Source organism: Phascolarctos cinereus, unplaced genomic scaffold (genome assembly GCF_003287225.1).
Source record: "Phascolarctos cinereus isolate Bilbo 61053 unplaced genomic scaffold, phaCin_HiC Scaffold_726;HRSCAF=1367, whole genome shotgun sequence".
NCBI lineage: Eukaryota > Metazoa > Chordata > Mammalia > Diprotodontia > Phascolarctidae > Phascolarctos > Phascolarctos cinereus.
The window spans coordinates 79,382,715-79,398,512 of record NW_027556098.1 but is presented as its reverse complement, the minus strand read 5'-3'; the positions used below and the strand labels follow the sequence as shown (position 1 = coordinate 79,398,512).

At 34.1% G+C, this 15,798-nt stretch overlaps 1 protein-coding gene across 2 annotated transcripts in view; it reads left to right on the top strand.

Annotated features, from left to right (window-relative positions):
- The window catches only part of ZFX (zinc finger protein X-linked), a 57,807-nt gene that overhangs the window by 16,684 nt on the left and 25,325 nt on the right, over positions 1-15,798 (top strand). For both annotated transcript variants that reach the window (XM_020989873.2, XM_020989874.2), the window contains exon 4: positions 7,919-8,488. In XM_020989873.2, the coding sequence (XP_020845532.1) occupies positions 7,919-8,488 (570 nt within the window). The remainder of the gene's footprint in view (positions 1-7,918; positions 8,489-15,798) is intronic.

Sequence of the window (15,798 nt, the reverse complement as noted above, 5' to 3'; positions counted from 1 at the left end):
TTATAATTCTTTTGTTTTTTCACAGCTTCTCTAAGAGCTCAAAACAAAACAGATCTTCAATAAATACTTGCTAAATGAATGAATTTTAAAAGAAAAATATTTGTAATTTATTCATAGGACATTATCAATTTGGAAATGTAACCACTTTGTCCAAAACCCCTTAATATCATATTTTAACACTGTAGCAAAGAATTAAGTTTTCTGCCCAAACCATCAGTGTTGCAAAGAGGTACACTTTAAAATGTAGGCTCAATTTTGTAGGCTTTTTTTTAAGTTAAATTTTATATTATTATTAAAATAAAATTATTAAAAAATAAATGTACATAACCAAGAAATTTGTTAGCTTTTTAAATTTGCTTTTAAAGAAGCTAGAATCATAGAGTTACAGCATGGTGTGTGCAAGGAGTTTTGGATTTGGAGTTGTAGGACCTATGTTCAAACTCTGGCTTTACTACTTAGTGTCATTGTGACCTGGGGCAAGTCAGTTAACCTTTGTGTGGGGTTCAGTTTTCTGTAAGTGAAAGGGCTGGACTACATGAGCTCCATGATTCCTTCCAGTTACAAATGTTATGATCCTCTAGATTCTTAAACTTTTTGCACTTGTGAAGTGCTGCAGAATACTGGAGTTGGAAGGGGCTTTAGAAGAGTTTTTTGATCAATCACCTGCTTGAATGGTAAATCCCTTCTACATTAACCCTGACAAATGACAATCTAGTCTCTTTGTAAATAGGCAATTCTACTTCCTGAAACAATTCCTTTTATTTTCAAATAGCTTTAATTGCTGGGATATTCCTTATGTTGATAAGATTAAGACCGCTTCCTTCAAATTTCTACCCATTGGCCCTTGTTACTTTCTCTGAAGACAAGTAGAATAAGTCTGATGATCCCTCATCCAGATAGCCCTCTAAATATCAAAGGCATTTACCTTATCTGCCTCAAGTTTTCAGGCTAACTGTTCCCAATTCTTAACTTGCACTGTAATCCCTCTATTCTTTCTTATCCTTTGTGATATTTATCTGTATCTTTTCCATATGTTTGCCATAGAAGATCAGTCCAGTTCATTTGATGTGTTTTTAATATCTATTACATTTAGAATATTCACCTTTTCCCCCCCTTGTGTTTGGTACATACCTGGTCGTTTCTGGTCATACATATTCTTTCCAGTGTCTTTTGTGCTGTTTTTGGAACATATGTAACACTAGAAGATTAGACCTAAGGTGGTTAATTTTTTGACCATAAAAACTTGTAAAATGGGAGGAAACAAAGTTTTTTCAGTTCCTTTTGATATAAATTCATTAATACTCTTTGGATCCAGTTTTTCAGTGGATGCTGAATGCACTTAATTTTGTGATCCAGATAGCATTGCTAGCTGCTGACCATAATGATATACCTTTCTGAAATCTTGATATACCATGTTCATACTGATATACCTGCTTAATGACACTGTCAAAAGAGAAAATGGGTGTAGTCTGACATTTATTTTTCATGACTTCTTGTGGTTCCTAATGGTCACCAATATCCTTTACAAGTGCTAAAATTTTATAATTTGTTCTAGAATTTTGTTGATCATGAACATTGTCTGGTCTATAATTGAACAAATTTACATTCTCTCATTTTCTGAAAATTGAAATATTTGTCAGTCTTTAGTCCTGGCACCTCTTCTGTACGTGGTTCCTCAAAGATAAACAGTGATTTAAGCTGTCCCGTTTAAGCAACTTAGGAATTCTCCAATTCTAAGTGACTTTAACTCATTTAATGAGATCAGCCAGGCAGTCTCTTACTTTCTCACTTGTCTTGGATTTTAATTTCATCTCAATCACTTTTACTTTACCTTTTACTCTGAAATGATTTTCCTTGGTATATAAAAAGCAGAAATATTTGGATAGTTTGATTTTCTGTCATCTACATATTGATCCTAAGTGTTAGAGCTTCTCTATTCCTATTTTTTGCTCCAAACTGAAAGGGTATTTTTGTAATCATTATTAGAATTTTTCACAAGCTTCAACTTATTTAGGGCTCTAGTCTTCCTGACACCATTTCTACATTTATTTTTATTCATTCCTAGTTAAATGTTCCTAATGCCATATTTTGAACGTAGACTTTAATATTTCAGTGGATCTGAGATCTTAATCAATATGGATATTCTTTTCATTAGATTCTTGGCTGTATTTTTTATGCATCTCCTTAGGATTTACCCAGACTCCTGGGAGCCTTTCTTTCAGTCTTTTTTATATTTTGTGTGTCCCAGTAGCATACTTGGGCTGTCCATTTATTATTCTTTGCTTTCAACATGTGACTGGCCTACTTGCTTTTCTGACCATACATTTATTTCATGATATACCTTATGCAACTGTTTGAGCTCACCATATGTATCTATTACCCTGTGGGTCACCTATAACTTTCATTCCTTAGAAATTGTGATATTTACATATTTGCAACCAGGAGCGTTGATTGAAGAAAATTTGTGTTTAAAAGATGGATGTTTGTGCCGGGATGAAGACTGAAGTCATTACATTAAGCCCCAGAACATTTCATAGTTTCCTAAATTAAATTCATGATAATTCAAAACAGCTTTAAACCACTCACACAGGAAAAAGTAGATGAAGAATGCTTATTGTCTAGTCAAGGTGGGCAGACTATGACCAGAAGATCTCAACCTACTTTTGTGTGGCCTGTGAGCTAAAAATGGTTTTTACATTTTAAAATACAACAAAACTATTTTGAAACATAAAGACCATTCTTAACCGGCAGGAGTCAGAGGTCTAGACTATATGTATTTGGATGGACAGCCTTTAGCCATTGTCCACCGGTAAATATCTTAGACACTACAAATGTCTCGAGAATTGTGATCATACTTAAACAAGAGACAAATGAGCTGGGTTGTCTCTGGGAAATTGCAAAATTCTTTTAATGGCCCCAAGCTTCTCTAAAATAAAGGCCCATCCTTATAATATTAGTATGGTTGTGAGTTATGAGATAATATAGGCTCCAAAAAACTGAAGTTAAAGAGCATCCAAAGGACAATCAAGAGGCTTATAGTAGGTTTGCACCATATTACAAACAAGTAATTATGAAGAAGTGGTGTTAAGGATGTCATAAAAGATAAGTTTCTCCAAAAAGATGAGCTAACCGTATGGCTAAAATAGAGGATTATCAGTGAAAAACCTGCATACCTGCTATGAGAATTTTTGTAAAGTTGTTACTATACTGAGTGAACCTGTGATGTACTTATGAGGGGACATGGAAAAGAGTTACAGAGGATAGGGAAGGATGGATGGTTTGCAGCCTACCTTGTTAGAAAGAACACCCACATCAGTAATATCAGAGATCAATTGGAGTATCAAAGTAATCTAGTTTACTAACTTTTTTTCCACTTTTGAACCCCGCTTATTGCCTATCTATCGTGCCAGCCCTAGATTGTGTGTGTGTGTGTGTGTGTGTGTGTGTGTGTATACATATATGTATGAGGCAATTAGGTGGTGCTGTAGATAGAGCTCAGGATATGAGTTCAAATCCAGCCTCAGATACTAGCTGTGACCCTGGCATGGATTTCAAGATGTATATAATTTGGTTTATCTGTTCTTCCTGACTTCATCTTATATGCTGTTTCTAACTTTGGATTACATTGGCTATAGGTGTTAGAGCCCTTTATCAATGATGATGAAAATAGTTTGTTATAAAAATATTAATAAATTTGTTCCATTTTACATCAGTTTACTCTTGGAGTGATGTGGCTCTTTTGGATCACATGCCAGACTATCCTTTGACTTGCTTTTGCTTCCATTGCTTTTTGCTCTTTTATGAGGTTTTATTGTTTGTAATCTTTTGCCATCATTCTCCATTGCTTTACAAATGGATTTATAGTCTAAATCAGTGTTGCCCTTGGCTTTTAACTCTACTTGGCAAGAAGATCAAGTGTTTACTTGTTATTGTAGTTCCTGAGCTCTTTTGATTTCCTACTTTCACTGGTTGTTTTATACTAGTTAGCTCTTTGCAAAAAATAGTAATAATTGAGGTCATTATTTCTCTTCTCATTCCAATTTTTCATCATTGATGGATAATTTGAATGGGTAAGATTGAAGTTGTTTTAATTATTCAGGGTGACTTTTCATCTTTAATAATGTTCTTATTCATAGACTTTGATCTTTGCTCTAGCTAGTCAGTGGTCCATTTGCCTGAAGAAAACTGATTCAGAAGCTAGTGATGTAGGTGTGAGTCTAAAAGCCTTTGGCCTCTTTCATTGCCCAAGACTGAACCGTATTTCGTATGTATCTTTTAAAAATCTCTGTATGGCCTTATTAATGTTTTAGGTCCCTCTTTGGAATTTATTTCATTTTTGAGCAATACAATTCTTAAGGGTCTTTTAATTTTTTTTTTTGTGAGGCAGTTGGGGCTGAGTGACTTGCCCAGGGTCACACAGCTAGTAAGTGTCAAGTATCTGAGGCTGGATTTGAACTCAGGCTCTCCTGACTCCAAGGCCGGTGCTCTATCCACTGCGCCACCTCAACGCCCCGGCTTAAGAGTCTTTTCACCCTTCATGATCATAGACCAAGCTCATAGAGCTAGAGCCGGAAGGTCCTTGAGAAGTCAGTCATCTAGTCCAATTTCGTCTTTTTACAGGTGAGGAAATTAAGTCCGGAGAAGTTTAGTGACATGCCTAACATCACACAGGTAGTGTCAGAGGCAGGATTTAAAAAATATATGCATATATAGAAATATATGTATATCCCCCCCAATTACATATAAAGACCAGTTTTAACATTCATTTTAAAACATTTTGAGTTCCAAATTCTCTCCTTTCCGTCATCCCCACCCCCCTCCCTGAGATGGTAAGTAGTTTGATATAGGTTATGCATGTGCAGTCATGTAAAACATTTCCATATTAGTCATGTTGTGACAGAAAACACAGATCAAAAAACCATGAAAAAATAAGAAAGTTAAAAGTTGTGTGCTTCAATCTGCATTCAGACACCAGCAGTTCTTTCTTTGGATGTGGATAGCATTTTTCATCATGAGTCCTTTGGAATCATCATGTATCATTGTATTTCTGAGAATAGCTAAGTCATTTACAGTTGACCATGGTATAGTATTGCTGTTACTGTGTACCATGTTCTCCTGGTTCTGCTCACTTCATTTTGCATCAGTTTATGTAAGTCTTTACAGGTTTTTCTGAAACCATCCTGCCTGTCATTTCGTATAGCACAATAGTATTCTTCCATTACAATTATATGCCACAGCTTGTTTCAGCTATTCCCAATTGACAGGCATCTCCAGAAGCAGGATTTGAATGGACTTCAGAACCAGTGCTCTTTCCACTGTTCTACAGGCTATTGTCCTTCAAGTATAACTTATTTTTTTCCTGATATTTGTCAGTTACATTCTCCTAAATTCTAGGGTACACAATAAATTATACCAGCATTCTTCCCTTGGCTCTCACAGGCTCTCAAATGACCATTTTCTTTCAAGGTTACTCTTCTAGTTTGCCAGTACTTTCCTGTTATTTAGAATAAAGTTTGGAATAGCATTTTCCCTAGACACTTTTTCTACCTTCTGAAATAGGTAATTATAAACAAATTAGGAATTTGTAGGATGTATAGCTCTTGGCAGAAAGAGTCCTTTAGGAGATTTCCAGATATTTAAAGCTTTTCATCACAGCTATATCTAACCTTCTTGCCAGTTTTCTAATTTGACAAGTTTATATTACTTGTAAATTCCTTTTTTTAAAACTAATTTTTATAGTTCACTTTGAGGATATTGTTAAATAGGGGTTGATTATGTTTTCTTGCCCATTTTATTGCAATATATATGGGATGGTTAAACTTTATCTTTAAATCACAATAATTTCTTTGGAGAAATTAATTTAATAGGAATAGCATGACAAGTCCATGTAGTTCAGAGAATGGAAAAGGGTGTCTCAAATTTCTAAATACTAAAAGTATTTGTCTGCCTTTGAGTAAATTGTTAAATTTGGGGATATAGAAATTTTAATGTATAAAGTAATTTTAGTATAGAATAGCTATATCATCTTATAGTTGCATAGGACTTTAATCTGCATTCTCTCATTTGATAGGCAGCATAGCATAATGGATAGAGAGCTGAGCTCAAAGCCAGGAAGACCTGGATTCGAGTCCTACCTCTGACACATACTAGCTGTGTGACCTTGGGCAAGTCTTTTAATCTCTTAGTGCTCTAGGCAGCTTTTTAAGACTAAGTTGCAGAGAAGGTGTTGAGCTGCATTGATAGGGGGAGTTCTGTCATCTGGGAGTATGATATGTCAGTGAAATCACACGTATATCCCTATTTCTCTCCCTCTTTCATTTGGTGCTCAAACCATGTGAGATAGGCATAGAAGTTATCATCCCAGTTTAACAAATGAAGGACCAGAGTGAGAGAGGTTCTGTAACTGTCAAGTTGGATGGCAGAGCCTATGACTAGAACCAAGGTCCCCTGACATTAATCCAATACTTTTAGTACCTCAACATGTAAATATATTTGAAACTATAATTGTGGGATTGATTTAATAAGAACAAATTATATAAATGTAAGGAAAAATGGATATAAATTGTTAAAGTATTTTACAGAAGAAATTCTAGAGAACTTAAAATACCTTCTAAATTGAAGATAAATTTACTGTTTCAGCTCATTTAAAATAATTTTTGACAAATAAAATGTCTTTTTTTTGACCTATTCTTCAGAACAAATAGAGTGTTAAAGAAATTCACCAAAAATATCTCTGTGTCTCTGAGTAGTGATGTAGTGATTAATTTTATACGCCTGCGAAAAGTAGTAAGGAGTGGTCTTTTGGTTAAGAAACTAAAGTTATTTTTCTTGTAATGACAAGATCACTGGGTCTGAGAGTCAAAAGACCTGGCTTCTATTTCTAGGTCATCTGCTTAATTTGGCTTTGTATAACACTGGGTTAGTCACTTTTAAGTATAGGGGTAAGAATGGGTGTTGGAATAGACTAGTGTTTTTTCCAACTTGAAGTTTTAGTTTTTTCTCTCTTATCCTAGTCCTTAACTATCAAAGAATGTTGCCCTATTTGCTTCCTGAACCTAGTTTCTCCCAAAGCATCCCTTCCTTTTCAAAAGGCCTTGCTTATCATCTTTCCTACTTCTCTCATGCTACTTATATCATGGTTATTATACTATAAATTAAGATATCTCTTTTTCTCAACTTAAATGTATAATATGTATGCCCATACTTAGCATTGTAATCCAAATCATTGTCAGAACAGTAGGAAAGAAATTTGAAGGGATAAGGGGAACAGTATTCTACTGAAAGAAGTGGAAAGTAGAAATCAGAAGAGGGTGAATGTTTTGTGAGGAAAAAGGGGAAAAATGAATGTATGGTGAAGGAGGGAGGAAGTGTGTTTTGCAGATAAAATTTCTGGTACCTATTTAATTTTTTAATTTTATAGTCATCTATAAATACTTCAGTGACATTACTAGTATTAATACTGTTTAAACTTTTTATCCTTGTGTTTCCAGAAGTATTTTTCCTATGAATATGTTCTCTGATTGCCTCTGGTCATTGATTTCTCTAGAACATTTTTTCTAATATTATTTGAATGTTTTGCATGACTTCATATGTATAATGGGTATCATATATTTTTCCTTCTCAATGGATGGTAGAGAGGAGGGAGAGAATCTGAAACTGAAAATAAAACATTTTTTAAAATTAAAAAAAAAACCCATGATGGGTCAAAAAGTGATCAATGTGTTATAAGTTTGTATTCTCCCAACCTCCTCCCAAAAGTAGAAATAAATCACACATTTATTGTTTTAGTGTTATTCAATACAAGAGAAAACTTTGAAGTCAGTAGTATTCCCTGTGGAAATTTTTTAAAAAAGTAATTATCATTTGAAATAGGTTTGTACGCCTGCAAGTGGTTCATTTTTGTTTTTATTTTTTAAAGGAGCTGATGCTACACACATGGATGGTGATCAAATTGTTGTGGAAGTACAAGAAACTGTTTTTGTTTCAGATGTGGTGGATTCAGACATAACTGTGCATAACTTTGTCCCTGATGACCCAGACTCTGTAGTAATCCAAGATGTTATTGAGGACGTTGTTATAGAGGACGTTCAGTGCCCAGATATCATGGAAGAAGCAGATGTTTCTGAAACAGTCATTATTCCTGAGCAAGTGCTGGACACAGATGTAACTGAAGAAGTCTCATTAGCACATTGCACTGTGCCTGATGATGTTTTAGCCTCTGACATAACTACAGCTACTATGTCCATACCAGAACACGTATTGACAAGTGACTCTATGCATGTACCTGATGTTGGACATGTGGAACATGTTGTTCATGACAATGTTGTAGAAGCAGAAATTGTCACAGATCCTCTGACAACTGATGTAGTTTCAGAAGAAGTATTGGTAGCAGACTGTGCCTCAGAAGCTGTTATAGATGCCAATGGAATCCCTGTGGAACAACAAGATGATGATAAAAGCAACTGTGAGGATTACCTTATGATTTCCTGTAAGTTTTGGGGTAAAGCTCTATTGTTAAAGATATATTTTGAAAGATGTCTTCTCTAAATGATATCAGGGATGATATTTACTTTACTTGAAACTTCTATAAAATTAAAGTAAATCTCATAAACCTATCTGTATTTGTGTTTCAGTTGGATCCTATTAAGTTAGAATCTTAAGAAAATTAAAGTGCTTAAGGGACTGCTGGTAGTTCAGAAAGATAGACATTGAAAGGGAATTTTTAATTGGTTCCTTAAATCATGAAGGTTAATTGAAGCTGGACCACTTAATCTTGATAAACTGGAACTAGGGGGCAATGCCTGAAATTTCAAATGGGGTAATTTAGGAGGAATAAAAGGAAATGTACGATACAACAGATAAGAGATGAGTACAGAGAAAAGTAGAAGCATCTTCAAAAGGGTTTGGACAAATTGATGACTGAATGAAACTATGATATTTGTTACTTTCCTATCTTTTCTGCTTGACAGGCAAGCTGTGCCCTTGAACAAAATGTTTCTTAGTCCTGCTGTCAGAAACAGAGTATAAGATTGGATGTATCACAGTTCTAATTGTTATATGAAATTTTAATGGTTTTAGAATGAATTTCCATAGAAAATGATTGCAAACAGTTTGCTTCTCTAAAGTCTTATATGACTATTTCTTTTAAACACAGAGCATTGTTAAATAATAATATATAGGAAACCTATAATATTTAAGGGCTATATGTTCAGTATAATTTTGCAAACATTTTTTGTCTTTATTCTGTGCAAAGTGTTAGATGTTAAGGAAGATGCAAAGATTGATAAAGTCTTGTCCCCACTTGGCACTTACAAGGGAAAGGAGATAAAAAAATAATGATGGTACCCCCAAAAAAGTGCACTCAGTTTATAAAAGGTACAAATAAAGTTCTAGGACAGTTTTAAGTACGAAGTCATTTCAAACTGGGGAGGATCAGGAAAAGTTTTGTGGAGGAAGGAGGGGTGATTTGAGCTTGAAGGAGGGATAGAATTTCAATAGGCAGAGATAGGGGAGGTAGAAATTCCAAGGAGAGTAGGGTGTGAATGAAGGAATGGATATACATGTTCAGGTAACAATGATTAGTCCAGTTTAGTTGAACAGAGTAAATGAAGGAAATAATAATAATAATAATAATAAGTAAATGAAGGAAATAGAGAATAAGGCTAGAAGAATGGTCTGGAACCAGGACTTTGAATGACCAGAGCTTGTACTCTTTTTGGATAGCAGTTAGAGAATTTTGGAAAGATATTGAGCAACATAGTGCCATGAACATATCAGGATTTGGGAAATTAAAGTGGCACTACTATATAAAATGGATTCAATAGGGAGCAGAGACCGGAGGATGGGAGATCAAAGGATCCTACAAATATAGCAAATACTATAATCAAGATAATAAAGAGTGACAGGCATATGGTGTGTGGTAGTCCAGTTGGGAAAGGAGTTCCTCTAGTGTTCTTGACCAGTTCTGGATGCCTTTTCTTCCTCATCTCAAAGAAAACAAAAACCCAAATTTAGTTTTCCCTGGAGTACAATACTTGGAGTCAGCATTTTTTTAATAGCGTACAGCCTAACACCAACCACCCCCACCTTTCACATCTTTTTAAGGGGCTCATGAAAAACAGTCTTTACTTGGGGGTAGGGCCTGGTAATAGTGAATCATTTGTTTCATACTTTATTATGTAGTTTGTTCTTTTTTTATTAACGTTTTTATTTAGCTTTATTTTAGGCCCTGGGTCTAATTTAAAGATGCTCGCCCCCCCCTTTTTTTTCCACTGAGTAAATACATATTAAAGAAGGAATGGCTCTTTTAGCTTAAAAAAAAAAAGAACTAATCTAAAGCCTTCAGAATGAAAGTTTCCATAATCTAGCTGTTAGTAATGATAATAGTTAACATTAATATAGCACTTTAACTTTTGCAAATCTTTTGTATATTATCTCATTTGATCCTCAGATAACCTAATGAGGTAAGTGCTATTATCCCCATTTTACAGATGAAGAACTGGATTGAGAGAGGTTACATTATTTCCCTAGGGTTACACAGCTAATAAGTGTCTGAGGAGTGAATTGAACCCAAGTCTTCCTGACTCCCAGTGTATTCTTTTTCTGCTATACCACACTGCCTCACTTCCATATAGTATATTTTAATATCAGCAGTTTGAAAATAATTTGTAATTTGAACTGAAATTCCAAGATATAATGAGGGCTTACATTTGGTGCTGATGTCTAATTGTCCTCTAATAACCCAAATATAAACTGACACCAAAGGAGAAACACTTGTTCTTTTACCTTTTAATTACACATTTGATAAACATTAAGAAAACCATTGAGATGGTTGCATTAATTTTTTTAAAACTGTGATTCTGTGATGATGGTTTATTTTCTTTTTTCTTTTTTTTTTCAATCAAATATTTATTAAGTACTTGTTATGTTCTAGGTACTGAAGACACAAAGACAAAAATGAAACAGTCCGTGCTCTCAAGGAGCTTACATTCTGTCAGTGATCTGGGTGGTTTTGGAATTGTCAGCAGTGTCTCATTACAAATTGAGCATAGTACCTAAGGAAAACTATAACTGTAACTGTAACTGTAAAGGACTAAGACAGTGGTAAAAGTAGCTAAGTATCCTTGGATGGGAAGGTTAGCAGAAGTGCCAGTTACCAACATTTGCCTTGGAAAAAGTATGACTTTATTTTCTCTGTCTTTTACAATCTTTAGTTTCTTTCTTCCCTACCAGCTGTTATGTGTACATATTCTAGAATTAGCTTCTAGAATTATCCTCTCTGAATTCAACTAGTTGTGGTGCCATAGCTAATGAAATAGCTAGCAGCTTCTGATTTTTCCAGTTACATGAAAGATTGAAAATGGTTAGGACTTTGTTGCTATGTGGGTGGATATTATACTTGAAAAAGCTTCCAGAGGACACTACTCTTTTTCTGGTTTTGTTGCTTACTTTGTTCCTTGGTACCTCATGTATGGCATACTACATAAGTAGTGTTAGTAATGATAAATACTTGTTGTATTTATAGATTGTAGAATTTTCCTGGTACAATCTGGTACCTCATTCTGTAGACTTACTTTCAGTCTGTCATTGCTAAACAAGCTCTACAGAGCTGTCCATAATCCCCATATACGCTTGAAAATTCTGAAAACAGCAGCTCTAGCATTTGGATATTATTCTCATAAACTACAGTGTTCAAAGGATTTCTGTATTCTAAACCTAATTCTAAGCATTGAACATGGCTGAAGAATTTAGCTAAAACTAGATACATGTTCAATTCTAAAAATAAAATTAACCAGAAATGTCAAAAAACAACAGCTCTGGTAAAGTAGAAAGCAAATACTACCCAGCTCTGTATTCTAATCTCCTGTTTATTTAGACATAGTATTATAAAGTTTGTCATCAAGGTGTCAGAATGATTTCATTCTGAGTTCTCCTTTGTTTTCTTATTACTTATTATTGGCTGTTCCCTGCTTCTACATATGTCTTCATTTAGCACTTAGTATAGTGCCTGGAACATAGTAGGTGCTTGATAAATGTTGATTGATTGAATGATTTATTCCAAGGCGAATTTATAGTCAGATTAGCATACAGATTTACATAACATAAGCATTCCAGTGCTGAGCATTTATACTTTATGCACCCACAAGTACACACACAATGGTGCAGATACAAACATCTTTGTACAGTTTTTTCCTCTTGTTTTCTTGGAATGTCGTGCCCAAAGTGGCATTACTGAGTCAAAGGATATGATTATTTTTATTACTCTTTTTACCCATTAGCAAGATGTTTCTCAAGAAGTTTTTTTTAGTGTCATCAACAGTGTGGAAGTCTATCTCTTTCCTTCTTCAACCTCATCAACATTGTGCTTTTTTATTTTCATTTATTTTTGTTATTTTAGTGAGTGTGATAGTACTTTTAATATGCTTGTTTTTAATTATTACTGAGTGAGAATCATTTCCATAGGTACTTAGTATTTGTATTTCTTTTTATATGAGCATTATTTTGTCCTTTGGAGATTATATATCAATTGGTTGTCTATATATTTTAGGGATCAAAATCTTATCTGTAATTTTAATTGTGAATACATACATATATTCCTATTTTAAAATTTTGTTTCGTTGTGCAGAAATGTTTTATGTTTATGCAATATTAACTGTGTTCCTTTGCTGGTAATTATTTCTCTTGTTTTAATAGTCAAGAAATTATCTCCTCAGAATTGGAATATGTACATTATTACTCTTTAAGTGGTTTGTTTTTTAAATGTAAATTCTTAATCCAACTGTAGTTAAGTATTTCTTTTTCTTATTTACACCCAGTGTTTCCAGTAGTACTTATGAAATAATTATTCCTTTCTTCATTTTTTAAATTTTGGTTTGCCTTTAAACTCTAAAATAGGTTTGGATCTATTTTTTGGCTTATTTTATTTGTTTTTACTGGTTTACGTATCTTTAATCTATTACCAAATAATTTTGACTAGTTGCTTTATATTTTTGGAAGGACAGTTTTCTTGGTGCTACCTTTTAACATTTGTATATGTGTGTATACATTAAGGATCTAGTCCTTTATTGGTGTGGTTACTTTTCTTATTGATGCAGATTGCAATCCCTTTCTACAATTTAGTGTGTAGTCTTCAGGAATTACTGTATTTTAAGATTTCCTCACCTTGCAAGAAATATGTGGATGAACCTTTCCAGACTTGTCTGTCCTTGGGTGATAGAACTAACCTTTCATTCCCATGACCAATATTTAAAGGCTTTTCAGCTGGGTAGAACTTGACTAGAGATTTGCTAATACATTGCTTTCAAGGACCTTTTTGTTGTTGAGTCATTTCAGTCATGTCCAACTCTTCATGACCCCACGTGATGTTTTCTTGGCAAAGATACTGGAGTGGTTTGCCATTTCCTCTTCCATTTCATTTACAGATGAGAAAACTGAGGCAAACAGGGTTAAGTGACTTGCCCAGGATCACAGAGCTAGTAAGTGTCTGAGGCTGGATTTGAACTCAGGTCTTTCTGATTACTCTATCCACTGCTCTATCTAGTTGCCCTTCAAGGACCTAGGTTCACCTCATTACCATAATAGGGAATCCGAATACTATGCTTGTGGAAGATAGGTGTAAATGTACACACATATGCTTTTGATGTTCCTGACAAATTATGTTCCTGACAGATGAGCTTTATCTTGCTCTCACTTCTTGATGGGGAATGAGTGTCGTTTCCATTATGACTGGCATCATGGAATAGACATAGGATTTTAGTAGATTTCTTTAGTTATTCTGATTTGCTTAATTAATTCTAGGCCTCAGTTCAGTCAACAGTTACTGTGTACCTTCTCTGTGCTAAAGGCTATGATAGGTGCTATAAATGGACATAAAAGTAGAAATGTTGATTAAAGTAGCATATAAACAAATTGCAGCTTTAAATATGTGATGCTGGATAGTGCTTCAAAGTTTAATGATGTACATTAACATGTTATTTCATTTGATTCTCACTAAATCTTTGAGGCAGGTATGGAGCTGCTGCTATTCTCATTTTACAGAAAAGAAACTTGAAATGTCAGAGATATATGAAAACTGGGACTCAAACCCGGGTTTTCTGACACCAATAAGCTTTCTTTGTTTTTATAAATTTAATAATTCATTTTATTTTGATGTAACAAACATTTAAACCAGCGAACACAGAAACAATGCCCTCTATCCCTGAAATAGTTAAGCTGTATCACCTAATAGCAGGGTTGTAACTAATGTTTATTGGTTGTTGATTGTATTGTTAACAAAATAGGAAAGATGTTGTGGCTCACAATTAGTAGCATGATCCTACCACGTCCATTGTATTTGACCCCAGGTTTGACTACCTCTTACTGTTCATTTGATTTACATTGTTGCAGTTACGTATATTGTTATTTTGACCCTGCTTTCCTCATGCTTTGCATCAATTCACATAAGTTCTGGGCTTTAGAAATTTCTATTTACACCAGGTAGTTTTTGTGTTCTTGGTATAGTCCTATAATCTGTCTCACAACAAAAAATTATTTTCCTTTATCTTGCATTACCACTTAAGGCTATCAATTTAGGATTAGTATTGTTTTGTATTCAGTATAGTAGTCTATAAAACTGTTAATGAGAATCTTAGCAGTGATAGACAGTGGTACATTATACAGCATGTAAAGCAGACTGCATATCAGGAATGCCCAGGAGCTTCATAACTGATTTTTTTCCAAATATTTGAAAGTTTTCTTATTGTCCTACTTTGACTGATTCTTTTCACCAGGAAATTTCATCTATACTTAAGATGAACTCTTTATCAATGCCATGGTAGTGTATATGGACATATACGTACACTGTAAGGTATTATATATGAATTTTATTTGAGGGCACATGGATAAATGAGTATCTTTTTTGGTCTTTGTGTTGTCCATATGTGCTTCATAACTTGATCAATAATTTGTAAGTTGCTTAAGAGAAGAGGTTGTCTTTAAATTCTTATGATTATATTTTTATTGTAAGCTTAGACTTGAATATTTCAATGTATAAGGAACAGAAAAGAAGATTGTATATGAAACTGAACTTTTATTATGTAGGTCTTTTAAACAATAGCAAAAGAACTCCACCAAACCTGCGCAGTTTATGACTCCTTCAAAACTTCCTTCTGCTCACTTCTGTGTGTTCTTTAAATATTTCTTTGATTTATCTCTTATTTTTCAGTCCTTCACAGTGTTTAGTATATAATATGTGCTCATTAAATATTTGTTGAATAAATAGCATCCTCAAATTTCTACAGAAATTGATCTTCTTGTTTCTGGAACAAAAAGCTATGAGGGATTGATAGATACACTTCTCTTTTTCCTGCAGCTAATGCCTTGAGGGTCTTGTTAAAAAAAAAAAAAGAACCTGTAATGGTGTTATTTCTTATGTTTCATTGGAGAACCCACTTAGGAAATATAGTCCATGATTCTAGATTGCTACTGAGTTGTCACAAAGCTCCTTGAATGAATCTTCATTTTTCAGGAGCATCATGTTGCATATAGACAGGTTGCCACTTTATGACAATTATATTGTGGAAAAGTTAGAAGCAGATCAGATGATACTCAGTTTATGCACAATTCCTTTATACAGCTATAGAATTTAAGTGTTTTAGGATATCTGTTGATGTTTAGAGCTAGGTTTATACCCATGATGTCATTTTATTGCATGGAACTGTAAGATTTAGAACGAGAAGGAACCTTAGAGGTATTCTAACTCGTTTCCCTGATTTTACTGATAAGGGAACCAATGAGTAGAGGGTGTAAAGATGCCTTGCA